This window comes from Podospora pseudoanserina, chromosome 3 (genome assembly GCF_035222485.1).
Source record: "Podospora pseudoanserina strain CBS 124.78 chromosome 3, whole genome shotgun sequence".
In the NCBI taxonomy this organism is placed as follows: Eukaryota; Fungi; Ascomycota; class Sordariomycetes; order Sordariales; family Podosporaceae; genus Podospora; species Podospora pseudoanserina.
In genome coordinates, this window is record NC_085922.1 from 3,313,381 (window position 1) to 3,339,709 (window position 26,329).

Below are 26,329 nucleotides of genomic sequence, written 5' to 3' on the forward strand. Positions count from 1 at the left end.
AGCGTGAGTGTCCCGACCTACCTCCCGCTCTTTCGACTCGATCTTTTTGCTAATATCACCAAGTAGCAACATGGATCCAGGAGAGACCCGTCGCCAACTTGTTGGCAACCTCAAGGAGGCTACGGCCAGGCGTGGTTAGTTCATTTTGCATGCTCTTCACTGACACCCATCCCCAGCCCTCGACCACGGCGGGACCTTCCTCTGTGTGGTCGCCCTCTGAACCCCCCTCAGCCTACTGCTTTGTGGAGCTTGGACCACCCGAGAGCTCAAGTGAGTTTGAGAGTATTCTAGCTGTTTTTCTCGCGGGGCTTTGGAGAGTTTCCTTTTCTCTCTTCATCACCAACAGCCCAAAAAATGGACGGCCGTTTCGAACAGAACGTCACCAGCGGCATCCTTTCCCTTACCGCTGGTGACGATGACTTCACCCGTCACCGTCCCGACCCCATCAACGTCCAAGCCGCCCAGGCCCACGCTTCTCGTTCGGGTTCTCAACGCCCAGTCGCGGTTCACAACCCGCCTGAGGCTGCGGAGAGAGCTGATAGAGGTCACTTACCCCCTCACCAATCTGTTGTCTTTCACACCTTTGCTGCGACCTTTTCACCCACTGTTTGCTCGCTCACCCTCCCCTCTTCCTTTTTTCTCTTCTTCTCTTCTTCACTCAGCAACAACACAACGACTTGGTCAGCCTGCTAACATGAAGCCGACAGGCAACAACAACGAGATGTCCCAGACATCCGCAGCGGAGGGCTTCGGCCGAGTCGGTGGCCCTGGGGAGCGCCCGGGCAGCATAGCTGCCTCGTCTGTTTACTCAGACGACCTCGCTCGCGGGGAGGGTCAACCTTGGGGACCCACTGGTGATGACGCAGATCCCTTCACTGCGTCATACACCAACGAGGAGGGGGAGCGATTCCCCTCCGAAATTCAACCGCTCCGGGTTGGTCTCGCTGGCCAACCCGCTTCCGGCCTGAAGCGCTTTTCAGCGCTTCAAAACTACTCGTACCCGGCGACGTCCGCTCGCCATCAGAGCATCCTTCGGGATTACTCCGCCTGGGCGGCCGAGCGCGGCCCTGGGCATGATGATGGTATGAATCTTCCATCTCATTTCATGTTCTTTTCCCTTTTCATCCCGGTCGCTCCTCCGAATTTCATTTTCGCCAACAGTCACTAACAAACTTTTGGGCAGAAGGGTGGTCCAACTGGGACTACGAGGAGGCGAGAGCCAATGATCTTCGGATCTATGGCGAGGAAGACTCTGGCGAGGGTCCTTCCGGCGAGCAGTCAGACTCTTATGAGTCTATTTACGCTTGCTCCTCGCCCGACCCCGGGGAAGTCTCTCCCTCGGGAGAACCCCAAGCTCTCCCCCAGCCGACGAGAGCTCACCAGCACCACCAAGAGTCAGCTGACTCTTCTCGTCTTCTTCCTCCCCGCGCCGATCTCCAAGGCCGGGACGACTCACCGCTCGACCAATACATGCCGGTCGAGGCCCAAGCCGGCCCCTCTGCGCCTCGGCGCACGGGCACCAAGAACCTCTTCGGAGATGGCGGTTGGCTGGCTGATACCAGCTCCTCCGCGCAGCAGACCCCAGCTCAAAAGAAGCTGGAGAAGATCACCGGTCCCAGGAGGAGCCCGACCAAGCCCAAGTCCCGCTTCCTTGGCGGCTTCATGAAGAAAGCTCGCGGGATCGTCGAATCACCCTCTCGCACCTTCGGCCCCCCGCTTCGCCGCTCGCCAGCTTCGATGCCACAGCCGCCTCGCAGTGGTGAAGAACCTCCCACCCCACCACCCCAGATCCCTCGCCAATCTCAGCTCGTCATCTCCCTCAACCCTCGCGAGCAATCCCTTATTTACTGTGAGCTCGACTTCGCCATCGCCGACGCTCTCAACGACTACATCATGTCGCAGTTCAACCTCGGCCGAGTTGATCATGCCACTATCAAGAAGACCGCCGACGAGTGGGCCAAGAAGGGTTTACCCAAAGTCAAGGGCTTCCGCTACGACGTCGACACCCAATTGTCCATCCTCCGCGCCCATATCGAGCAGTTCAAGTTCTACGGTCAGGCCGCCACGACCGTCCCGTCCATGCTCGGCATCATCGACACCATGAGGACCACGGCCCGCGAGATGCGTCTCCGCACTTACTGCGTTCCTGATGTGGTGATTAGCAAGTGGCTCTAGGACATTACTTCCTTCTTCGCCTTCATCTCAGTCGAGCGCCATAGAATCGACCTCCTCCAAACGGCCAAAGCCTTCTTTGAATCCTGTCGCGCGCGTGAAATTGCCCCAGCCAGGACCCGCTGACACGCATCGACGAGGGATTCCGATGCCTATTTCGACTGGTTCCAGGCCTCTCTGCATTATCTGCACGCCTATCGAAGTCTTTTCAACACCTCTCTGCATCACAAGAAGGCCTATTCGATGATCTTTCGAACGCCTATCAGTTGCGATTTGAGGCATATTTACATCAGTTTGAGGCCTATTAGATTTTTTCGACGCCTATTTCGTTTATTTTGAGGCCTGTTGGATGTTTTTCGACGCCTACCGAGTTTAGTTTGATGCCTTTTCAGTTCAGTTTGACACGTGGTTGATTTCTTTTCAAGGGTATATTTGCATCAAACGAAGGGAGGAGGAGTGGAATGGAAGGGAGCAGGGGTTGCATGGAAGGAGGGAGGAATTGCATGGAAAGAATGGAGTCTGGAGGACATGGAAAGGATGGAGGGCATGGAAATTTGATTTTGAAAACTTGTTTGGGATCGGGCATTGCAAGGTGTTGGGGATAAGCGTATACACATCAGTTGAGATGGAAGACTGCGTTTGAGACTTTGGATGATCAGTGTGATGTGTAATTGTGTCTTGTGTGAATGTGATGTGTGATCAATGTCTATTGCGCTGTGTGCTAGGTGTGCAATGTGCTTTTCAATGCCTCCATTAATTTGTTCAAGCCTCGATTGATCTCTTGAAAGGCCTCAACCTCATCTGTCGCTCTCAAAGTCACTGCTATTGTCCCGAATGACTCCTTCAGCCTGTGAATAGCTTCATCGCTTGAATACCCCAACATCCAGACACACCACCATCTGGACCCCAGCCCTGCGATAACTCCCATGTCCTCTTATAGTAATCTCTTGATGGTGTGTTACACCTCACGTGACGAACGAAAATAAATTTGATAATGGTGTTGGTGATCGCCCCGTTTTGAAGCAGGTTTCGCTCGACGCCTTCGGTGTGACATCATAGGCCAGACCCCATCACCAACGACCTCATCAGCCAAGAACGAAATTCCATTTTCATAACCACAACGTCAGCACCTTTCAGCCGCCTTCCTTTTCGCACAAATCAAGAATTCTGACCTTCATACACTAGGCACAGACGAACCCTTATTTCAGTCGGTCGCTCCCTAGTCCCTGCACCAGCAGCCGTTCAAGCTCTGATCATCCATCCCCTAGCTCACATTCTCCATCTCATCACCCACATTCAAAACACATACCACAGAGAGAGGAAAAAAAAATGCCACGATCTTACCGCTCCGACAGCTCCCCCGAGCGAGAAAGAGAAGACTACTACCGCCCCTCCCGTCACCGCTCCGTCACCCCCGGCCCCAACACCCGCGGTCCTTCCCGTCCAAGAGATTACTCTCCCTCTTCCCGCGGAGGGGGCCGCGCAGACGAGTACTACGCCTCGGGCGCTTTGCAGGAGCGACACCCCCACTTTGAATACGAAGACCACACCCCCTTTTACCGCCCCGACCCACGCGATCGTGATACGTTGCAGATCCCGCGTGACGGCTATCGCCGGTCTTCTAGGCCGAGAACAACCCGCACCAGTACCGATGATAGTCTGACAACGGGAACGACGTATACAGGTGACACAACCACCATCATCCCTCGCTCTAGCCGTGGCCGTTCCAGATCGTCTAGCAGTTCCTCTTCGCGATCTTCATCACCAGACATCCACCACCGCAAACGGGGTCCGATTCGGCAGGCGAAGAAATCGCTTCAGGAAACTTTTACTCCGTCTACTTCTGGCTTGGGGGTGGGGGTTCTAGGTGCTATTGTTGGTGGTCTGGCGGCACGAGAGGCGGTGGAGCATTTACCTCCGAAGTCGAGATCAAAGAGTAGATCGGGGAGTCACAGCAAGAGTAAGCATGACAAGGTTGCGGTTCTGGGCACGGTGCTAGGGGCGGCGATTGGGGGGTTGGGGGCGAATGCGATTGAGAGGCATATTGAGAGGAAAAAGGGGATTGAGGAGAGTTGGGGACGGAGGGAGGGGGAGTTGGCTAGGTTGGAGGAACGGGTGAAGGAGGCGGAGGGGGGGAGGGATAGGGAGTATGAAAGGGGGAGGAGGTACTGATGGGGGTTTGTTGAGGAGTGGTTATGAGGTTATGATCTGATGATAGGGGTGGCTTTTGGTTTGTTTGGCGTTGGTATGAGTCAGGGATGGCATATCTATTGGAATTTCTGTTGCCAATGCTGTATGCTGGAATGACAGTTTTCTGACTCATCTTCCAGTGTTCTCTTCTACCAAATGACCCCATCCTCCTCCATCCAGTGATTAGTGATTAGACGTCAGTGCAAGACAATGTCTTGATATTGGTCGTCTGCCAAGCCCTTGTCATAATCACCGCCCGTAAAACCATGGAGAAAGCCGTTACCGATGACGATTCACTGCGGATAGTCATCGGTGTCTCAGTCCCCGATCTTGACATAAGAGTTGTCAAGGTCAGGTTCACGGAGAGGACGGAGGATAAAGGGAGCCGGGCACCCTGGGATGATGTGGATCTCGTCGTTCTTCTCTGCATCCCTTGGGCACAGGCCGAAGGGAGCAGTTGCGTCATTTGTGAGGAGAAGCTTGCGCTCCCAGAGACGGGCCAGAAGGTGGTAGACAAGCTTTGCTTGCTTGGAGAGGGCCGAGTCATGTAGGCCAGAAGCGCTTGGAAACTCTCCAGAAGACACCCTCGACTGAAGCGTCTTCCAAAGCTCCAGTACCTATGGAGAAACTTGGCAGTAGAACCCGATGGATTAGCAAGAGGGAACCTTTACGGGGTCCCCTATTTGTCTTACCAGCGTCCCCCTCCATAACTATCTTTGAAGGTCTTTTAGCTATCTTTTAAGGCCTTTTAACTATCTTTAAGGCCTTTAGATTTTTTTAAAGACCTCTAAATTATCTTCTACGACCTGTAAACTATCTTAAAGGACCTTTAACTATCCTTTAAGGCTCTTTAACTATCTTGAAGGGCCTTTCGCTATTTTTTTAAGGCTTTTTAACAATCTTTAAAAGCCTTTAAATTATCTTTTGAGGCTTTTTAATTATCCTTTAACGCTTTTTGATTATCCTTTATGACCTTTAAATTATGCTTAAAGCCTTTAAACCATCTTTTAAGGCCTTCAAACTATCCGGTGTGCTTACAAAGATCAAAGCGCGCCCTTATCTTCCTAGTGCAGAGCAATCTTCTCCTCCGCCACCCCCTTTCCGAGTCCACCATCACCACCCATAAACCCATGGTAGAACCCATTCCCAACCACCATGTACTGCGGCAGCGCATCGCTCTCCCAATCGCCCAACTGCCAGTTCGTATTCACATTGGGGCCATCCAGTCTCCGAAGAATGAACGGCGCCGGGCACCCTGGAATAACATGCACCTCGTCGCCTTTCTGCGCATCCCTCGGTGCCAGACCAATCTTGTCATCATTTCCCGTGACGAACAACCTTCGCTCCCAGAGGCAAGCAAGAAGGTGGTAGATCATCTTCGAGTCGTGGGAGACAACCAAATCATGGACTGCATCTTGGTTGCTGGCCAGGGCCATGGCGCGAATAAAGTCAGAGGCAAAGTCGGAGATCCATCCAGGAACCCAGGTGGGAACCCATTCGTCAATGATCGGTTGGATGTTGAAGGGATCGACGCCAACTTCTGTCTGAGGCTGCGGGGTGGTGCCCTCCGTGGCAGGAGCAGGACTCTTGGGACCAGGACTCTTAGGAGCAGGATTAACCAGATCCCAAAGCGACCTCAACCTCGAATAATCCGATTGCTCCTCCCCCTCCGAAGCCGTCGTCGGACGCCCATACGATAGACGATCCCCATCAATCTCGGTCGAGTCGTTAATCATCGTCCTCCAAAACGCATCCGTCCTCTCATCATTAGTCCCCGGATCCTCCCCCCACCCCTCCCTCTTCACCCCCGCCAACTCCATCCACGAGCTCAACACCCTCGGCACGTCCAACCACCGCCCCTGATCAACCAGCACCTCCCCGACCCTCCCAATAACCCCCACCCTCCTCGACTTCGTAAGCAGTATCCCATTCTTCGTCATCTTCAAATACTTGACAAAAACCTTCCTCGCCCTCTCCTCCCCCCCCTCATCAACAAAACTCGCATAAACCGCCAACCTCCTCCTCTCCATCAACGCCCACTTGGGCGGGAACGTACAAAAGCTCGCATCCGCCACCCAGCTCGGGACATGCAGCCTTCTGTAACCATCCTGCGGCCTGAACAACCTCTCCCCCATGAGCAACTCCACCCCGTCACTCTCCCCCTTCACACACGCAAACACCGCCTCCGTCAGCGCCTGCCTCAACGACAAGGTGTAATCCGGCCTGAGAAAATTCTTATTCGTAACGATGCCCAAAAACCCGTAAAACGAGTCCCTCTTCCAGCTCACCTGCGAGCCGCAGAACTTGCGTCGGAGCTGTGTGAATGTAATAGGGGTTTTGGCTTCCAACTTTTGCTGGCGGGTGGTGACCATTGATGAGATACGTTCTTCGATCGTGACGATGGTGTCGAACCCCAAACCTCGCAGGGCTAAACGGTGGGTTTTGCAGCATTTGGCCGTCGAGTGACGGGTTAGACCGTCGACTGCGTTTTGGAGGGTGAGGTAAGGGAGTTCTTGATCCGCGAATAGGAGGGTGATTTCGGAGGGGAGGGCGAGCTCCTGGATCGTCCAGGTGCGTTTCCACCATTCCAGGTCGAGGAGGGCGGCGAAGGATTCGAAGTGGGGTTTGTAGGAGTCTTTGATGTCGGCGCGCTTGCCTTTGGTGAGGGGGGTGAAGCAGGGGAGGTCGGAGAGGTGGGTGGTGGGTTGGGAGAGGGCGGCGAAGAGGTTGAGGAGCTCGAGGGCGGAGGCGGGGGATGAAGGGGTGGTGGCGGTCACGTCGGCTGGTTTGGGGAAGTCGCCTAGCCTGGGGGATGGTCAGTACGGATTATGTCAAGGCGAGGAAAGGAGGGTCGTACCAGATGAAACACCTCCCGCAGTACTTGTAAATATCCCCTATCTTGCCCACCTGCTCACTCTTCTCGACTGGGTTCCCCTGGTCGATGCATATGGCGTCAATCCAGAACTTCTTCGGCTCGGTCTTGTGACGGATCCGATGCAGGGCAAGCCAGAGGTTCTTCCGGATCTTGAACTGGGTGTTTTCGTTCACGGTGATGAACTGCTCGTCGTCTTTGGTGCCCCAGGCATACGACAGAGCGTCAAAGTGGCCGTATAGATCAGGGTCAAACTCGAAGATGTCGACCCTGCAGACGATGGGAGCGGTGTCGTCCTCACTTGGCTCTAGGGTGAGGAGACGGACTTCGGCTGGGTCGAGGCCGAGGGGGGTGTAGGCGAAGCCGGATTTCCTGTAGCCGGCCCGCTGGGGCTGGGGGGATGGGCCGAGGGGGGTGGGCATGGTGATTCAGAGTGGTATGCAATTCTCAAGTTTGAAGTGATCAGGAAAGATGAAGATGAAGGTCCCTGTGAAGGACATGTTGCGTTTTTAAACCCCACACTTCAACTCAACGACGCTGCCGCCCAACATTTCTTCAACCTCTCTCGATATGTGATGGACATTAGACCCGGCCAGACCACTCCGACAGTCCAGGTCTAGACCTGAAGCGCGCATTCAGCCAGCCTCCAGCTCCCAGGTTGTCAATAGTTGATGCATGGAGGTGGAGTCGAGCAGGCAAATGGTAGGCCATGATGGTCAAAGACTTGAGGAATCAGAAAAGGAGTGGGATATCGACTCAATAATGGTACGAAGGTATGTAAGCAACCCTTCTACCGTAGTGATTGGATAGACAAGCCCAATATAGAAATAGCTATCACATCGATAGACATGGTAATTTCGATCGAAATGTTGCAAAGCGTTACACACCCCACCTCATGTCTTGGCTGTTGACGGTTTGCGGGGAGGTCACGTGGCGGTTACACCCCAACAGCAGGGGTACACCGCATGGGCCGACGCTATGCGACGTCACTTGCAACGGCCGGTGGGCTGAGCTCCAGCTGTTGCTCTTCTCTCGATGCATTCACAGCTTCGAGTTTGATGGATTGAACCCTCTTTTGCTTTTCCAACTCAAAATATCCAAAATGTCGAGACTGGCGACCCTCCCCCGACGACTGGCTCTCCTCCGCCCCCTAAGGAGGACGACATGCACCGCCAGGAGCTACTCCACAGCATCCGAACAGCGCCTCGACAACCGCGTCAAGATCGTCGAAGTAGGGCCGCGCGATGGCCTCCAAAACGAAAAGAATATCGTGCCGCTGGCGACAAAGATTGAGCTGATTGAACGACTGGCAAAGACCGGGCTTCAGACAATCGAGGCGGGTTCGTTTGTCGCTCCGAAATGGGTGCCACAAGTATGCCGCCCCCTTTCCAACAACCCTTTCCAACTCCCTAGATGCTTACCATATGAAAAACAGATGGCCAACTCCTCCGAAATCCTCTCCCACATCCTCACCACCCCACCACCCTCCCCCACCCCTAACCTACTCCTTCCTCGCCCCCAACATGAAAGGCCTCTCCAACGCCTTCTCCATCCTCGACGCAAACCCCTCCTCTTTCTCCACCGAATCCAACCCTTCACCATCAAAACCCTCCCTCGAAATGGCCGTCTTTGCCTCGGCAACCGAAACCTTTTCCCAAAAAAACCTCAACGCCTCCATCGCCGCCTCTCTTGAAGCTTTTAGGGCGGTCATCTCCGCCGCCAAGGAAACACCCTACAACCTCCGCGTCCGCGGCTACATCTCCGTCGTCCTCGGCTGCCCCTTTGAGGGCTACGACGTCTCGCCCCACCGCGTTGCTGAGATTGCTACCGAGCTGCTCGAGATGGGAGTGGACGAGATCGCGCTGGGTGATACGACAGGCATGGGCACTGCGCCCAGAACAAAGGACCTGTTGAATTGTCTGAGGAGCGCGGGGATAAGGAATGAGGATGTGGCGATGCACTTTCATGATACGTACGGGCAGGCGCTGGTGAACACGGCTGTGGCGTTGGAGCATGGGATCAGGACGTTCGATGCTAGTGTTAGTGGGTTGGGGGGTTGCCCGTACAGCCCCGGTGCTACCGGGAACGTGGCGACGGAGGATGTGGTGTATTTTATGGAGAGTTTGGGGATGGATACGGGGGTTGATTTGGATGGGGTGGCCGAGGTGGGGGAGTGGATTAGCAAGGAGTTGGGGAGGGGGAATGGGAGTACCGTTGGGAGGGCGGTTTTGGGGCGGAGGAAGAGGAAGCAGGAGTGATGAGGAAGAGGGGGGATGTACATACATGCATAGGTTGATTTGGAGTTAGGGTATGAGGTTCATGAGGAAATGAGTTGTCAAAATTGGTTTATTTTATTTTGCTTTTCCGAGAGGGTGCTGCTAGTCTTCTTTTGCAAAGGTGTTGGCTACGATGAAGGGGAAGGCGGCTGTGGCTTCCATGTAGACCTGTTGCAATGTTAGCTCTGCTGTCTGTCTGGTTGATGAAGAAAAGAAGAACTGACCTTGACTGCATCAGCACCGATCTTGATCTTTCCCCAGCTGACCGCCTCATCTGGTCTCGCACCGGCGTCACTGCCGTCAAACTCCTGAGCCGTGTTGACATACACGGCCGACTCGGCCCCGTTTCTCATCAAGCACGCATTGGCTATGTGGTGCTTCACAATCCCGCCTCCCAAAATAATCATGCCTGCCCTCTTGGCCCTCACAGCAATGGTGTTGATCTTTCTGATATCTTCGACGATATCCACCCTCAACTGCTTCGGCGACGCCTTGAACGTGTGGAAATACAGCATATCCCCCAAACTCCCATCCGTCAGCGCCGGGCAGAAAACAGGGATGTTGTTCTTGTACGCCCAGTAATAGACGCTCCTCTCATCGTTGATCTCCTTGCCCAACCGGTGGATAATCTTGGAGGGCGTCCAGTTGATCTCGTCTTCGGTACCCTTGGAGGCCTCCTGCTCCTCGAGCATCCTGTCCAGGATGGGCACGACCCAATCTTCAAACAGGCAGTAGTTCTTGTTGGGGACGACGAGGTTCCCGATGCGGTTGAGCCCTTGCTTGCGGAGGGAGGAGCCCTCGGCGGCGAAGGAGGAGAGGTAGGTGTCGCCGAGGCACTTGATAAAGTCCTCCTCGACGCCGCCGGCGGTGGTGACGATGGCGGAGATGTGGGAGTGCTGGGCTAGGTAGCGGAGGGTGCCGCGGAGGCCGGAGGAGATGAGGTTGGAGGTGTAGCCGAGGAAGATGGTGGTTTTGGCCGAGGGGTCGGAGGGGTCTGACCAGGTGCGCATGTCGTTGATTATCCGGACGGCTTCGCACATGGAGGAGGCTTGGAAGCCCATGTGCTTCATGCCCTGGAGGAGGTCGTCGACGGTGATGGGCCGGCCTTTGAAGGCGTTGAAGTCGAGCTCTTCTACTTTTTGGGCGTCTGAGGGCATGTCGACTGATTGGACGAGGACGGCCTCGGTGGCTGCGGTTGGGGGCAGGTTGCTGTCCATTTTTGTCTATCTGAGGTTTTTGATATCTGATGATGATGGCGGGGTTGAGATCCAGGTGAAAATCTCAAGATAGTTTTTGAGAAACAGGCGGAGGATGGAGATATGTACAGTACGTCAAACCGAGACTGATGATGCTTGAGTACACTTGGCAGAACAGGCCCAAATTCAAATGGTGGTTACTTCTTCTTATCTTGCCAACGCCTTTTTGGCTTGAATCTTCAGACGAAGCGGGAGTCTGAGTCTCAGAGAATGAGGGACCTTCTTGGCTGCAGTTACACATCCCGCCCCACTTTTAATTGTCGAATCTTGAATGCCACACAGCTGATGCCGCTTGCTCCATGTTCTATCCCATCTACAAAGCCGAGCAACGACGAGATCTCAGAATTCATCATTGATATCAATAGTCGGCGACCGCTTTTCAATGACACTCATCTCAAGATGACTTCGGTGAGCGTGCCCTCCTAAACCCGGGCTGACGGATTCGGTGCACTAACATTTAAATCTCTTCTGTGGTTTTACCCGATACCAATGGCATGCGTGAAACAAGCGCAGATGCCGGGACGGTGCATGGCGGGGCTTGTCCCGGAAGGGGCTAGTGTGCGGCGACGCACACCCCCCACAGGGGGCTCCCACAGGGCGGCACCAGGCCGAAAAGCACAGGGAATTGGTTGCTTGTTGGGTGCTTGTGGGTGCTTGTGGGTGCTTGTGGGTGTTTGTGGATGCTTGGCCTGCCACATTGTGGCCCGTGAGCCCAGTCCTCTCGCTCTCCCGTGTGGCCCGGTGGAGAGGGCAGCAATTCGAGATCAGATCCACCCGACCGTCGTCCAATCTTCATCATTCTCTCTCCATCGCCATCCTCTTCCCAACACCCAAGTTCCTCATCCAAAAAGCGCGTCGCCGACATTGACGAGGTCATCAGCCCCGCAGATTTCCCACAGAGTTCCTCTCGGAGCAACACGCTGGTGAAATAAAATAAAATAAAAAAGATAGGCATAGAGAGACCCGCTTGCCAGGCGGACACCAGTGCCACACACAACCGACCGCATTGAGTTTCCGAGTTTCCAGGTTCTTGGGAAGCAGCCACTTTGACTTCAACATCTGCTTCCACTGCCGCTTGCGCCTCATCAGCATCATCATCTTCGACAAGCAACGGTCGGGCTCGAGTATAGAAGCGCCTCCTCCTATAGACACCGCCAGACGGCAGCGTTAGAAGCCAGCCGCCCAGTTGAGGCTCTTTCCCGCGAAGCTCAAGCTTTGGGCCTTCGACCACAACAGCGGACGCCCGTCGGCACTCAACCACCTCGCAGCATCACAACCTCTGCCCTGACATGCGCCTGTCCGATAAGGTGGAAAAGTAACAAGAGGGGCGTTCCCTCCGAGTTAAGATGTACGTTTATCGAATATTTTTTACCCTCTTGTCACTGTCTGCACCACCTGTCATCGCCATCACATCAACACTGTCGGAGGATTTCTACAATCAAGATGGACCGGTATTGTCACGGCGACGGCCGTTCTTTTGAGCCACCGCCGTCGTTACCCCTCCACAGTTACAACCGGCATTCTCTTCCTCCACCGCACTGGCACGACCATCATCGCGAATTCAAGTTTGAAAGGACGCATTACTATGACAACCGGCCGCGTGATACACGTCCTACACAGGATCCAGCTCATCCAACTAACTTTTGCCGTGACAGGACGAGGTACACGGGTCAGTATCACCCTGACCGCCGTTCCCGTTCGCCCCGAGACAGATCTCCATATGGTGGCGAGCGTGACCGTGGTCCACCCCAACAGTACCCAGACAATGACCGCAGGCGTCCTATTGACGCGCGGGGAAATCCATCCGGTTTCCCAAACCGGGAAGGATTTCGTAACGAGCCTCCACGCGGGCCCAAGGCGCTGCTAGACGCTCCGAATGGCCCACGTGGCGGGTTTGCTGGAGACTATCGCGGCAGAGGCAGAGGTGGTGGTGGGCGCGGACGGCCCGCGTGGGGAAGAGACGATAGGCCAGATGTTGGACGCGACGACCCCCGCGATCGGCCTCACTTTCGAGATGAACGCAGCCGCGAGCGAGACTACCCGAGGGATCGAGAATGGGCTCCGCGGGACCGAGAACACAGCTTCCGCGGCCGAAGAACACCCCCCCCAAGGGGTCGATCTCCCTTAAGACGTGACTTTGACGTGGGTTTGAATGTGGACGCAGAGAGGGCCAGACGAGGGTCCAGAGATGGTCCGTTATCTGCTGGGTCATCAAACTCGGACCCGCCTTTTGGAGGACCCTTCCGAGGTTCATATCGTGGAAGGGGTGGGGGCAGAGGAGGAGGACGTGGGGGCGGTGATTGGGATCGTGGTGGAAGAGGCAGGGGATTCCACGGCGATGACCGTCCTGACCATCGCTTCCCCCGCAGCCATTCCCAGGACGGTCGATATGGACGGGAACCAGATGTTCGAGATCACCGAGAGCCTAGGTACCAGGAGTTCACTAGGGACATTCGAGATGATCGCCCGATGGGAAGAGACAGGGAGCACGATCTTATTCGACCGAAACCGATCGACCGCGTATCCAACGACCCGCCTTCAGCAAAGGACGTTTCGCCTCCTCCCCTTGCGCCTTCAGCCCCCGCCTTTGGCACAGTCCCGAGCCGCCCACCCGCCACGACGGACATTCAGTCAATGACAGGGAAACCACCTCCAACCGGACCTAGAGCGTTAGCGGTGGAGGAGCGGCCACCCTCTGCAGGTCAAGGCGTGAGCAATGATAGAGCCCCTCCTACCGGCCCCTCGAAAATCCACGGGGAAGCTAGTCCCACCATTCCATCTGGACCCCGGGCCCACCGAGATGCCAAGCAGCCCCAAAGGTCTAGCAAACAGTGGATCAATACTGGTGCGTTCAATGCCAAGAAGACGCAGGAATCCCCCAAATCCGCAAGGTCCATGAGCGTGGTCTCGCAGCACCCAAGACCTTTTGGTGGCTTCCGCCCAGAATCCTCCCATACGGACTTCCACAGCGAATACAACAAGCGGCCCCGTAGTCCGGATGCCAAGTCAGATTCACACACAGAGCGATATGGGGGTTTCCGTGGCACCGGTGTCAACGACATTGCCATTGCCTACCAGAGAGGATCTCACTCGGCCAGGGCGTCATTGGACCGTGACATGAGGCTGAGTCTGGATGATGGTGACTTGAAAGTGGGCGCAGCCGAGCCTGTCGTTGAGCGAGCTCAAACAGAACGGCAACCGGACCGTGTCCAGGAACCAACTCCCAGCCCGGTGACGTTGGAAGCTGTTGAGCCCTCCGAGGACAAAATAGAAGAGGCGAAACAGTCGACAGTCCCACCGCCAGAGTCACACCCTCTCGACTTTGACGTCCCTTCATCGGGAGTCAGGCTACAGGAGAAGCACCTGCCCGCGTCGGCGGAAGAGACTGAGGAATCGGACGAGGATGACGAAGATCTTAATGATTATTTTTCGCAACAGGTATCCAAGGCCGAGGCCGAGCTCAAGAAGCTGCACGAGATGGTGGACGGTTCGACCATTCAAATCGTTGCGCGGTATACAACTGTGGAAAATAATGCCATGGTCAGGGTGGTTGTCAGCCCAGTTACCGTCCAGAACAAGGTGAAGCCCATTCCTGATGGTTTCACGTTTCCCCCCACAAAACCGCAACAGGTTGATCCAGTTGAGCCCGAGGCAGCCTTGCCGCAGCCTCAAGTGCAAGATGAGGAGATGCCAGACGCCATGCCCGAGGCGCCGGCGAGCCCTACGATCGAAAAGGCGGACGAAGTGGCTGAGCAGCAGCTTCCTGAGCCACAACCCAAGGTGGAGGACATGGATGTTGAGGGCTCAGCCCTTCCGTCAGTGCCAGCTGTGCAGGACGCTAACCTACATGACGAGGACGTCAATATGGAGGATGTTTCTGAAGTGCACGAGACGGTGGAGCCTCCGCATCCTCCAGCGTCTGTGAATGGGGAGCCCGGCAGAAATGGCATTCGTGCCCCGTTCATGCAAGCTGCCCACACCCCCTCGCACATAGATGACGACAGCGAGGACAGGACAGAGGACGACGGGAGCATCTACGATACTGTCGAGCATGCTCGCGAGTTTTCCGCCACACCGCCAACCGAAGACCTGCCCATCTACAACGTCAAACCCTGGGAGCAGAGCAGACGAGCATTCCGAACTGAGGAGAGCTCCCCCAACTTTGGAAACTTTGTGCTTGCCAGCATCCAACGAGAGACTGCCACCGCCGAGACGGCGCAAGGCGTGTCCCGGCGGCAATATGCTCAAGATTACGAGTCTTACTTGAAGTTTACCCAGTCGGATGACCCGGTTGCCATCAAGAGCAGAGCACACTTTACGAATGAAGTTTCGGTCAAGGAGACCAAGGGGCCACAATCGGAAAACAAACCAGAAGGCAGAGGGACGCGAGCGCGTTTTGCTACGGAATATGATCTGAAGAAAGCCCTGGAGCAGTCGCAGCGGGAGTTTGCTGAGAGGCAGGAGCGGGAAGACCGAAGCCAGAAAGAAAAGTACCGCACGGACAAGGAGGCGGTGATCCCTGACATGCTGTGGACCACGGCAGAAAAGGAGCAGGCCTCATTTTATGATACTGCCGGCAAGCTTCCCTTGGAGAAACTGGTGGCCACTTGGGACGTCGTTCCCTGGCATGTCAACTTCACCGAGGAGGAGGCTGAAAAGTTTGAGAAGGCCTACCTGGAGTTCCCCAAGCAGTGGGGCAAGATTGCAAAGGAGCTGCCCAACCGCGACACCGGCACTTGTATCCAGTATTACTATGCCATGAAACGGGAGCTGGGGCTCAAGGAGAAGCTCAAGAAACAGCCAAAGAAGCGCAAGAAGGGTGGACGTGCTAAGCAGCGGTCCAGTGCTTTGGTATCGGAGTTGGGCAATGGTGAACACGAAACCGAAGACGCCACTCAGGAAACTGGCGAGAACGGTGAGCGTCGCCGCCCTCCCCGTCGTGCTGCCGCTCCCAACTTTGGCGGCAACGAGGCCACACCGAATGCCGACTCGGACGGCGCAACCCCGGCTGCCACCCCGGCCCGGAGGAGAGGCGGTACTGCAATTGAGGGTGCCAAGAACGACAGCGGGGCCGAGAAGGCAGAGGGCAAGAGAGCCCGGGGCAGAAAGCAGATCAAAGACAAGGCTGGTCAAGATGCCAAGGGCATAAAACCTGCACCGTCAACACAAACCCCGGTGCCGCTTCCGCTACCTGTGCCGAGCAACAAGGGCGGTCGATCACGGGCCAACTCCAAGGCTCAGGGCCCCGAGTGGGCTTCCCCCCAGACCCCTGTCGACATTGCTGCCCGGCCCCCGGGACACTTTGAGGCGCCTTCCGGGGGCATGCAACCGCCCCTGGCCCCCGTTCAGCAGCCGCCGCTGTCAAGCCCCGAGAGGGCAATGGGCCCGATGCAGTCGACCATGTCCGAGGTCATGGCAGCGCCGTCCCTCCGGCCAGAGCCGCCGCTGTCCCAGACGTCAGTCCCCACATTCGACATCCCTCAGCCAGCCGGGCCCGATCGCACTCGTACCCCACAGCAGGCGTCGAGCTACTGGAGCGTTTCAGAGTCGAACGACTTCCCCGGTCTGCTGCGGGCTTTTGGCACCGACTGGAACGCCATTGCTGCCCATATGCAAACCAAGACAGCCACCATGGTACGCCCAACCCCAACAACCTTTTCTCTTTCCCATCCCACCCCGTTCCCGTCCCCATACCCGTCCCCGTCCCTGGACATGACGACTAACTACTCGGACTTGCAGGTCAAAAACTTTTATATGCGTCAGACCAAGGAGGGTGGCAGGAGGGAGACCAATGTGGACTGGGAGCACATTGCTACCGAAGCCGACGCCAAGCTTCGTCGCGGGGAGAAGCGTCCTGCTCCGCCGACACCGACCCAAGGACCCCGGAAGAGATATGATGTGCCGACGGGACACCGGCCCCTGGCTGCTGCCGAACCCGAGGAGCACACGCCTACCAAGATTGAGCCGATGCCGGCGAACAACCACTTTACGCGCTTTCAAGTACCGATCGCACAGGCCGCTCCCGTGTCACATCCGATGGCTCAAACTACCCAGCCTGTCATGTCAGCACCGCTCACTTCATCGGCCGCCGTGCAACAGCAAGCCCCACCCACCGGACCAGTTGTCACACAGGCCATGTCACCGCATCTTCACCCTCTCCGACCACCGGCCCCGCCTTTTCCCTTTCAGCAGCAGCAGCAGCAGCAGCAGCAGCAGCAGGAGAGGGAACCCGAGCCGACGCCGCCGCCAGTGTTGTCTCAGCATCCGCACCCGCACCCGCACCCGCAGCAGCCCCAACCACAGCAACAGCAGCCGTCTCAGATGCCCCGGCAAACTCCGCAGCCCGTGCCGATTTCCCAGAAGGCTCCTGTGTCTGCTGCCCCGATTGTGCCCGTGTCAGACGCTGTGCCTCCACCGGCAGGCTGGCCATCGTCCAGCACCTTCTCACTGCTGGGGCAGCCCAAGGACAGTCGCGACGGCCGCCATGCTGCTGAGAGAGAACGTCAACCCATGGGTCTTGGTCAGCGTGAGCCACCACGGCAAGCAGAGCGGGCGCCACCGTTGCGCATGAAGCAGGATCCTGATCAACCTCCTCACACCCCAGAGGCTTACCCGGCATACCAGCCGCCACGCACTGCTCCACCTCGGAGCGAACCAATCCCGCTGGCAAGGCAGCCAGAACCACCACATCGTGTCACACCAGCTGCCCCCATGTATGGACCCAGCATTCAGGGCCAGCCCATGCGAGGACTTCTCAACGACCCAGTGCCTACCCAGCAAGCACCTTCTGTGGGGCCGGGCATGGAGAGGCCGCTGTCAACAGCCCAGAGACCGGCGGCGGTGTCGATGCAGGAGCACTTTGCGCCCATTCCAGCTTCTGCTCCTCCGGTTCCTCCACCACAGCCTGCGCCAGCCGCCCCGCGACCACCAGAGCCACGCAAGACCAGCAACCTCAACTTCCTGCTCAACGATGACCCTCCACCCGCCCCAAAGCGTATCGCCGACGTGTCGTCCATGGGCGTGAAGCCGAGCTCAACGCCACCACCTCAGCCGATGGCTGCTCGCCAGCCGCCTCCCCCAACATCAGCTCCGGCGCCGCCAAGAAGAGAGGAGGCTGGTTACCCATATGCTCGCAACCCACCGCCCTCGCACCAAGGTCCTCCTCCCTCGGCTATCCCCCCGCTGAAGCCGAGCTACCCTGCACAGTCGCCGCGGTCTGGACATTCACGGGCGCCGAGTGCCAACATTGTTCCCTCCATGGACCCTGCTCTGGAGCCATCACGAGCGGAATATTATCCGCGCCACTATGCTCAGCATCAGCCAAGTGCAACTAATTCTCCTCAGCCACACACGGCTCATCACTATGGTCAGACTCCTGCTCAGCATCCCCAGCTTTCACAGCAGATGCCTCAACATCAGCATGCTCAGCAACAGCCACCGCAGCCGCCACAGCCGCAACAGCACCCGCAGCAGGCTCAGATGGCGTATCCACCACAGGGCTATCAGGGATATCCCGTCAGCCAAGCGCACGCTCCCTCTCCTACATCTCAATATGCTCCTCATCCTGGCATGGCGGTAAGGAGAGAACCACAGCCCCAAACCGGACGCGAATCTTGGTCGCAGCCCCCGCAAGTATCAACTAGCCAACAGCAACAGATGATTCAGCAGGAGCAGCAGGAGCGGGAGCGACAGCGCCAGCAGATGCTCCAACAGCAGCAGCATGCCCATGGCCATCAGATTCCTCAGCAGCCTCCCCAGCAACACCAGCCACCCAGCAACTGGCCGCCATCTCAACAAGGGACCCCGCAAAAGCCGAGCCAGCCTGTTCCCACGCACACGGCTTGGGGAGTTCAGCATGGTGTACAGGCCAAGCCACCTGTCACTAGCTCGGTACCGTCGCAGCAGCAGCATGCTTGGGCACCAACAGGCTCTCATCAGCAACAACCCCAGCCGTTCAACCTGAGGGAGAGTCGTGGTCCTCCTGTATATCCCCACGAAACGCAGAGCCCAACGGCCGGCATTGTCCACCATCAACACCAGGGCTCAATTGGAAGCGGTAGGTACGCCCAACCCCAACAAGATGCAAGACGAGAGCCTGGTCCACCAACCCAGCCATTCCCTCGGTACGCCACTCCCGGCCCCGGCCAGACTAGAGATCCCGGCGCTAGGAGTTACACCCCTGTGAACTCGTTTGATCCTCGTGGCCCCCCGCCGCCGCAGGCATATGGTCAGCCGGATATGAGGGACACTCACATGCGAGAGGCACAATTTGGCAGAGATCCCAGGGAGATGGGCAGGGACCCAAGGGAGATGGCCAGAGACCCTAGGGAGATGGGAAGAGATCCTAGGGAACTGGGACGTGATCCGAGAGAGATGGGCAGGGATCCTAGGGACATTGCGAGGGAGCAAGCGCAGGCCCAGGCTCAAGCTCAGCATCATGCTCAGGTGCAGGCTCAGGGACCGCCCCGCGGCCCGGTTCAAGGTCAGGGGACGACACAGGCGCAGGCCCAGCTTCAGGCGCAGCAGAGGATACTGAGACCGCAGGAGGGGTATGATCGGCCTCCTCCTCGAAGGGAGGGTTATTGAGGGGCGTGATCAGAATGACTTGTCCTTGCGCCTCGAAGCGTTCCTTTACGGTTTGATGGTTACATTACAGGGAGGGAGGCGAGTCTCGAAGGCGCTGCGGCCCTTCTCCAAGCATTAGTTGGGTTTTATTCGGGTGAAAAGATGAGCGATGATTTGGGATCAGAGATAAAAGAAAACAAGCGCATTGTTGACTGGGAACCGAGAAAAGGGACAGTCCGATGGAAGAAGGACTGGGGGGTAAAAGCCAGGAATAGTCAGCGGGTTGGGTTTATATGGTTTTTATCGTATGGCTTTTTGTTACATTTATAAGGCAGGCTTATGGAATTTGGGGGGAGGGGGGGGTGGAGGGCATGATTCAATGGAGCGGTTTCTGCGTTTTCAATTGGTGGGGATGGGGAGGGAGGTTTCGGGGGGGTTCATTATAGGGGGTTTAGGATGAAATGGTGTTTTTTGTTAGATGTAGTCTATAAGGAATGTTCATGGTATGGCTTTGTAATTTTTGAGGTTTCTGTGACATTGCCATCTTTTGTTGTGTTTTTCCCTCCGAGTTGGGGTAATGTTCATGTTCAATTTTGTTTCATGGTTTGGTTGCGCTTGCACTTTGTTGGTGTCTTGCTATGGTTTGTCCAGAGTTATAGGCCAGGGAAGCCATTACCGCACTATGTCCCAGTCCTCTTATCCCTGAAGTGTTCTCCATTACAGCTTGGAGTAAATCACCTCTTCAAACTCCTTGATCAACGGCCTAACTTGCAAATCCCCCGGCTGGACAATCTGCGTGGCGAAAACACCGCACACGCCCGCCTCCCGGTCGATGAGCTGTATCCCCATCATGTCAGCATATTTCTTTCCCCCTTTCCCTCAAAGTTTGGCCCTACTCACCCAAGCAAGATTAAAAGCCCCACCCCACTGAACAAACCCCCTTTTCCTCCCTCCATTACCCGTCGTCCCAGGCTCAGCAGTAACCAACCCAGCAGGACTCCAATCGTACTCTGCTCCCCCCTCCACAGGGTTGACCCACCCCACCATCCAATCCCTCCCCTCCCCCTTTAGACTCTCATTCAAGACCTTTTTGCTCTCGGGTGTCAAACACCCCCCAAACAAGACCGCCTGCCACTCCGGCCTCAGCAACCTGCTCTTATTTGGCTCCAGAAAGTCAGCGAGGATGGTGACATAGGCCTTCATGCTCCCAAACCCCCCCTCCCCCCCCATAGCCTCATTCTCTGCCGGACTATCCGCCAGCTTGTGATGGGAAAGTTTCCCCTTCCCCCGGGTCGTCATACCCGCTCGGCGTCCGTCGAGGGCGTCGTACCGAGCAGGATAAAAGGTGATCTCCCCCCTTTTGATCCCCAACACTGACAGGATATTATCCTGCAAGTAATCCTCTAGCTTGACACCAGCGAGCCTTTCCACCAACAAGCCCGCCCAGTCCAGTCCCGAGCCGTAGACCCATCCCTTTCCGGGTTGGAACGACAACGGGTAAGAGCACCGCTCGGGTACTGTACTTCCCCCGACCGGGGTCAAGGGGACGGGGACGGTCTTGTTGGTGATGGTGGTGAGGTAGGTCACCACGTCGGGGTTGTTCCAGGTGTAGGAGCAGCCTGACGAGTGGGTCAGGAGGTGTTTTAACAGTATCGGTTCTGTTCGTGGAGACAGAATTGGTTGTCCGTCGGGGGTGAACCCGCTCAAAACAGGTTGGGCGGCCAGTTCCGGGAGGTGGGGGGAGATGTCAGTCGCGAGGGCTACTTTCCCTGATTGGACCTGCTGCAGGACCGCGATGGAGGTGAGGAGTTTGGTTGTGGAGGCCATGGCGAGGATGCTGTCTGGTTGGAGGGGGGTGTTTGCTGGACTGGAAGAAGGGGAGAGGGACAAGGGGCCGAGGGAGTGGGTGTAGTTGAGTTTGCCTGGGGGGGTGTCAGTATGAGACGGTGTGAAAAGGGAAGGGGGGGGGAAATACCATCTTTTGACCTGACGAGCATCACCGCACCGGGGAGGACGTCATTCTCAATGGCCTTTTGAACGGTGGACTCAAATTCGGGTGTCATCTTTGTTGATGTTGGTGTTGGTGTTGATGTTGATGATGTTGACCGTGACTGATAAATGACACGGCTTATAACCCCAAGAGATGCGGGGACCGCCTCGGTAGATCAATCCCGACCCCCCTCACCACCCGGAAATAAATGTAACCACGACCGCACCATCACGACTAGTATGCTTCTCAAAATAATCTGACAGCATGTTACACAGAACCCTTCACCGGTAAAATGACTTACACACAGTAGAGTAGCACATCTGTTCTAGCAATAAATGCAACTGGCTGGTATCGCGCTACACGGAAACAAATGCCCCCCTTTCACTTCAAAACTCTGTCAAGTGCTAGCAACTCCACAATTTCTAACCAAACTTGAAGCAAGACAACAACAAAAACCCCAGCTCACTAAAACATGGCAATAACAAAACAAACAAAAACAGGGTATATTCCCCACCAATCCATTCCCTTTCCAGCCAGCCATCCTCTCAGACATACCGTGACGAAACCATCAAAATCATGCCCTCAAAAAGAGAAACTTTCTTTACAACTGCTCATCCCTCACCTCCCCATTCTCCTTATCCCTACTGCCTTCCTCACCCGCCCCCGTCCCATTGACCTCCCCCTCCGCAGCCTCCTCCCCAACCGGATCCTCCGGAATGATCCCATTCTGCCTCTCCCACACCTCCCTCCTAATCCTCTCCTCCTTTGCTTTCCTCGCCCTCTCCACCTCCTCCACCCCCCCACTCTTCTTCAGCCTCCCCTCCTCGACAAAGTTCGTCAGCTCCTTCTTAAGCGGGTTCTGCATCCTCGTCTCCAGCTCCTTCTGCCTCAGCTTCTCGGCCCGCTCAATCGCCTCCAGCCGGTTCTCATGATTCGGCTGCAGCGCCCTCACCTCCCCCAACACACCCTCCTTCGCATCCCTAGGATCAACAAAGGCATTGCTGTTGATCGAGTTCAGCCCCTTGCTGAATTGCCTCAGCACCGGTCTCCCCTCCACCGCGCCGCCATTCGACCCCGCATCCTTCATCTGTTCCTTGGTAGCCTGCTCCACCAGCGCAAACGTCTCGGAGGCCTTTTCCAAATCGTCCCTCAAATCCACAATCAAGTCCTCCATCACCCGCAGCTCGTCCCGGCCCTGGCAGACATCCTCCAGTTCCTTCTCCCAAATCTTGGTCCACACTGGCTTCTCCTGCTTCATGTACTCCTCCATCTTGTTCAGCTCCTTGGTGAGCTGGGTGATGTCCTTGGTGACAGACTCGAGCTGTCTAGGGAGAGGGCGCACGCCGCGGTGGACAACGTCCTTGCGTAGATCCTCCACCAAGTCTTGCAAGTCGTCCACCTTGTTGACAAGCCTGTCGCTGTCCGTGTTAAGCTGCTTCCGGCCGTTAATGACATATGCCCGTCCGCTGTCGCCTTCAATGTCCGGAACCGCAATCTTGGCGGCCGTTGCCTTGACGCTGTTGGCCTTGCTGCGAAGAGCAGACATGGAACTTTGGATATCGGATTGAAAGTTCGAGTACGTCTGTCGCAAAACAGCCAGGTCTCGGCGCAAGCTCTGGATCTCGGTGATCTGGGATGTGCTGAGCTTGCGAGCGGCCACCCCAGCAGCACTTGCGACCGACTTGGGTGAATCCATAGCCGGCGACATGATGGCAGGGGGAGGAGCAGCAGCCAACCGCGCAACGTCCCTGGCGGTCTCGTTCTGGCGCTCCGCAACCCTCAGCAGAGCAGCCCCATGATCATCCACATTCTGCTTGACCTCTTCGACAATTTTCTTCAGGCTACCAATACCCTCGTCGATATGCTTCTTCACTTCGTCAAGGGTCTCAATGTTGAGCACGAGCACCGTCCTGTCCTTAATGTCCGACAAGTCCTCCAGCTCGTGACGCACGCCCGAAATGGGATCCTGAATATAGATGTCCGGCAGGTCTGCTCCGTTTTGCTGAGTGTTCCACGAAAACTTCTCAATAAATGCCAGCTGCAAACGGCCAATCGAGAGCTCCTCATATCCTTCTGGGAGAACAAATTTCTTGACCTTGGACTTGTACTGCAGAAACAATGTTAGTTCTTTTGTAGCGGGAGGCGTGTTGTCCATCCCAAACGAACTCGACGGCTTGTCAGGGGTAGGAGCACGAGCAACCGCGGCAGACTTTGGGGGTGCTTTGGGGGGCTTCTCCTCCTCTTCCTCATCCAGGCCGGCTGCTGGCATCACATCAGCTGGCGGGCTCGTCAAAGTAGCGCTCGGCCTGAACCTTTCCTCTGGAGATTCAGGCTCGGCGGTTTCTGGCCTTGATGCCGGGAGTTCCACCGGACCGCTCTCGGACTCCTCCAACACTCTGCTCGGAACCCGCATCGGCGACGATGCATCCATAGGTGCCGCACGCGAAGACTTGTTTCGCTGATGCCGAGCATTATCCCTCGTAGAAATCGCCCGCATCGACTCCCTCATCTCTCCTCGGCCGCGATTCGGAATCGGCGTGGTCTGCGGTGGGAGCATAGGAACCCCCTGAGCGCCCACCAGCTTGGAGATCTGGTAGGCCGAGTATCTGCGTGAGGCGCGTCTCTCGAGATCACCGCCCCTCTGCAAGGCCGCCAGGGCACTTTGCTGAGATTGCTTTGGTGGCGGAGGAGGCGGTGGGAAGTTGTCCAAGCTACTCATATCGCCGGCCGAGGGTCCTGAAGGCATCGTCTCATCGCCGGGATAAGGGGGCATGACCGGAATGTTCTGCATCGTGTTGCTGGAAAGGCTGGACTCCCCCGAGTTGGCCGAACCGCGAGACTGCTCTCGTTGCGACAAATATCGTCTGGTAGGGGAGTTGTTGATATTATTCCTTCCATCATCTCGTTGGCTCTGTGGCCGATATCCGCCATCCTCCAGTCCCTCGTTCAGTAGTGTCGTTAGTCCCGAGTTGACGCTTCCCATGGTGCTCGTGCTGGTCGTCCGTCCAGGAGGGTTGGGTGCAGTTGGGCCATCCCCCGAGCCTCCCTGATCGCTCGGTTGTCCGTTTTCCCTCTCTCTCTGTTGCCTTTGACGCAATCTTGTTTGCTTTCTCTTCAGCCCATGCAGCAAGTTGATGATGATGTCGCGGATCTGTGGCAAGTATCTATCCAGACTCTCCACACTCGCTTCCTGGCTCAAAGTAGACTCTAAAATATTCCTTAGCAGCTCGGGCACATTTCCGAGGTCAGATGTATCGACATTAATGGCTGTAAAGGCCCGGCAGGCCATGTTGAACTCGTATCCCAAGCGGACATAGACATCGGACACCTGCGTGTCGGTAGCGTTTCCTCGGGACCATTGCGTCAGAGTTTCCAATAGCTGCTTCGTGGCAACCAGCAGGTGTGTTACGCTCTTTTCGATTTGGGAGAGGGGCACGGAAGTACTTGCTGACGACTTTTTGAGAGGCATGGTTAGCAAGGCACAGGGAACTTGGGCACACACGATACAGTCTGGAAAATTTTTGCACACTGAAAGAGGCAGCACTCATTCAAAACAAAAGAAGATGGAGGGTTCTTGCTGAAACGAGAGACGTCAAGGTGGTGGTGCATGAAGCCGGCTGTGGTGTGTCGACATTGGCTGAAACGCGGACAGGCGGGACATGGGATGGAAGCAAAAGTGAACAAGACTCAAGACTCACATTGGTCCGCCGAGTGCCATCGCTCCTATTCAAGCTCCCACTGACAGGCTGCATAGGCCTCGATGATGTAGATGCCCGGGGCGCAACGGGGCGGTTGGTGCCGACGCCGACGGCGGGAGAGATAGATCGTTGCTGGAGGTTTGGCGGAGGGCCCAACTCTGCGCCGGGCGAGCGTCGCTGCGAGCTTCGTATCGAAGTCATTGTATTGAGATTTGTTCCTCCTCGGCCTTGCGCCTCGTGTGTTTTCCCCTCGTTCGGTGCCCAACCCAGGCTTCTATTGTTCGGACGTGCGCGGGATTTGGAATCGGTTTCGTTCAAAGTTGATGGTTTTGGTTTGTTGGGTGGTTGGGGGGGGAATGAAGCGGGCGCGCGGGGTTGGGCTGAGGATCGGTTTATCAAAAATGTCAAGAAAGTGTTGGGTATGTCATCGGGAAGCGGCGACAGATGCAAATGTCCGAGTTTCTGATGTCTTTTTGCCAAAAGATGGCCTTCTTCTCTCAAAGTCCCCTGGGCGGCAGGCGAGTGCAGTGCGGGCGGAGGTGTTTGGCTGCAATCACGACCTTCTCCACCGAGGCTCCAGCCCCAAGGCGAGCTGCGCTATTCCTGATTCGCTAAACCCGGGAACGGCAAGGGTCGGCTGCCCAGCCCGGTGGGTTACATAATTGTGTTGCCTCTCAGCTTGTGGAACGTCCTCATTTGTTTTCTATTGAGAGGGGGAAGGGGGATCATGGAGATATCGACACCATATCAACATCTTCTCTTTTACCTTATCTTTGTTGAATTAGGTTGGAGGTGTCGGGCTGTTGTCAGTCGGTGGCGGTTGTCCAAAGAAGCTTTCATTGACCCCAGGCTCCCGTGTGTGGCCCATGCTCGCGATGTGGCCCGTGCTTTCAGCTTTCCTGAGATGACCATGAGTGGTGACACATTCAAGGACTTTTTGAGCCCAAGTTTTGGAGGCGTTTGAGTTCCCTATCGCTTCGAGCTCTCGATGGCTCAAGTTGTCCTTTTGAAGAGAAATGTCGGAACCTTGGATCTCTCTCACATGACAGGGGTCCAAGATCGTGTGGTTCTGAGACAGCCGTTCTCAGCTCCACCTCTGGAATTATCACCATCACCTCGGGTTATCTTTCCTTTTGTTTCTGGATTGAGCCCGTATCCCCCCCTCGAAACTCTTTGCTCTTGCAAAATTATTTTTTACTTTCAAGTTGGAATTTTGCCTCTTCGTATCTAAGCCTGTTGGTCTACTGAGGTCTCCTACTCCACCTCGGCGTGGCCACCGAGACAGCGACACAGCCGACACAGCCTGACTG

The 26,329-nt window shown here is 56.1% G+C and overlaps 8 protein-coding genes across 8 annotated transcripts; 4 read left to right on the plus strand and 4 right to left on the minus strand.

Moving 5' to 3' along the window:
- Positions 1–167: 167 nt before the first annotated feature.
- QC764_309490 (uncharacterized protein) lies at positions 168–2,828 on the plus strand. The gene is made up of 3 exons (XM_062946063.1): positions 168–544; positions 708–1,082; positions 1,184–2,828. Exons 1-3 carry the CDS (start codon positions 355–357, stop codon positions 2,173–2,175), a joined length of 1,557 nt encoding a protein of 518 aa, XP_062802111.1. The 5' UTR covers positions 168–354; the 3' UTR covers positions 2,176–2,828.
- A 673-nt stretch (positions 2,829–3,501) lies between these two features.
- On the plus strand, positions 3,502–4,344 carry QC764_309500 (uncharacterized protein; the record flags this gene model as incomplete). Its single annotated transcript, XM_062946064.1, has 1 exon — positions 3,502–4,344. One exon carries the CDS (start codon positions 3,502–3,504, stop codon positions 4,342–4,344), a length of 843 nt encoding a protein of 280 aa, XP_062802112.1.
- A 937-nt stretch (positions 4,345–5,281) lies between these two features.
- On the minus strand, positions 5,282–7,656 carry QC764_309510 (uncharacterized protein; the record flags this gene model as incomplete). The annotated part of the gene is made up of 2 exons (XM_062946065.1): positions 5,282–7,167; positions 7,220–7,656. The coding sequence occupies 2 exons, from the start codon at positions 7,654–7,656 to the stop codon at positions 5,427–5,429; spliced, it is 2,178 nt and encodes a 725-aa protein (XP_062802113.1). The 3' UTR covers positions 5,282–5,426.
- A 46-nt stretch (positions 7,657–7,702) lies between these two features.
- QC764_309520 (uncharacterized protein) lies at positions 7,703–9,266 on the plus strand. Its single transcript, XM_062946066.1, has 2 exons — positions 7,703–8,606; positions 8,670–9,266. The coding sequence occupies exons 1-2, from the start codon at positions 8,130–8,132 to the stop codon at positions 8,925–8,927; spliced, it is 735 nt and encodes a 244-aa protein (XP_062802114.1). The 5' UTR covers positions 7,703–8,129; the 3' UTR covers positions 8,928–9,266.
- A 346-nt stretch (positions 9,267–9,612) lies between these two features.
- On the minus strand, positions 9,613–11,165 carry DYS1 (Deoxyhypusine synthase; the record flags this gene model as incomplete). Its single annotated transcript, XM_062946067.1, has 2 exons — positions 9,735–11,165; positions 9,613–9,678 (listed from the first exon to the last, which is right to left on the minus strand). The coding sequence occupies exons 1-2, from the start codon at positions 10,725–10,727 to the stop codon at positions 9,613–9,615; spliced, it is 1,059 nt and encodes a 352-aa protein (XP_062802115.1). The 5' UTR covers positions 10,728–11,165.
- Positions 11,166–11,418: 253 nt separating this feature from the next.
- QC764_309540 (uncharacterized protein) lies at positions 11,419–19,685 on the plus strand. The gene is made up of 3 exons (XM_062946068.1): positions 11,419–12,114; positions 12,422–16,400; positions 16,506–19,685. Coding segments are annotated over exons 1-3 (6,828 nt in total). The 5' UTR covers positions 11,419–12,112; the 3' UTR covers positions 19,353–19,685.
- A 96-nt stretch (positions 19,686–19,781) lies between these two features.
- On the minus strand, positions 19,782–21,394 carry QC764_309550 (uncharacterized protein; the record flags this gene model as incomplete). Its single annotated transcript, XM_062946069.1, has 3 exons — positions 19,782–20,168; positions 20,232–21,253; positions 21,307–21,394. The coding sequence occupies 3 exons, from the start codon at positions 21,392–21,394 to the stop codon at positions 20,049–20,051; spliced, it is 1,230 nt and encodes a 409-aa protein (XP_062802117.1). The 3' UTR covers positions 19,782–20,048.
- Positions 21,395–21,922: 528 nt separating this feature from the next.
- BUD6 (Bud site selection protein 6) lies at positions 21,923–25,967 on the minus strand (the record flags this gene model as incomplete). Its single annotated transcript, XM_062946070.1, has 2 exons — positions 25,020–25,967; positions 21,923–24,775 (listed from the first exon to the last, which is right to left on the minus strand). Exons 1-2 carry the CDS (start codon positions 25,218–25,220, stop codon positions 21,923–21,925), a joined length of 3,054 nt encoding a protein of 1,017 aa, XP_062802118.1. The 5' UTR covers positions 25,221–25,967.
- Between the last annotated feature and the right edge of the window lie 362 nt (positions 25,968–26,329).

Excerpts from the sequence above, each read along its gene's own strand:
- QC764_309490 (XM_062946063.1), top strand. The coding sequence starts at position 355 with ATGGACGGCCGTTTCGAACAGAACGTCACCAGCGGCATCCTTTCCCTT. Across the intron at positions 545-707 it reads TGCGGAGAGAGCTGATAGAG|GCAACAACAACGAGATGTCC; the intron begins GTCACTTACCCC and ends TGAAGCCGACAG. Across the intron at positions 1,083-1,183 it reads CGGCCCTGGGCATGATGATG|AAGGGTGGTCCAACTGGGAC; the intron begins GTATGAATCTTC and ends ACTTTTGGGCAG.
- QC764_309540 (XM_062946068.1), top strand. Across the intron at positions 16,401-16,505 it reads AAACCAAGACAGCCACCATG|GTCAAAAACTTTTATATGCG; the intron begins GTACGCCCAACC and ends TCGGACTTGCAG.
- QC764_309520 (XM_062946066.1), top strand. The coding sequence starts at position 8,130 with ATGTCTTGGCTGTTGACGGTTTGCGGGGAGGTCACGTGGCGGTTACAC. Across the intron at positions 8,607-8,669 it reads CTCCGAAATGGGTGCCACAA|ATGGCCAACTCCTCCGAAAT; the intron begins GTATGCCGCCCC and ends TATGAAAAACAG.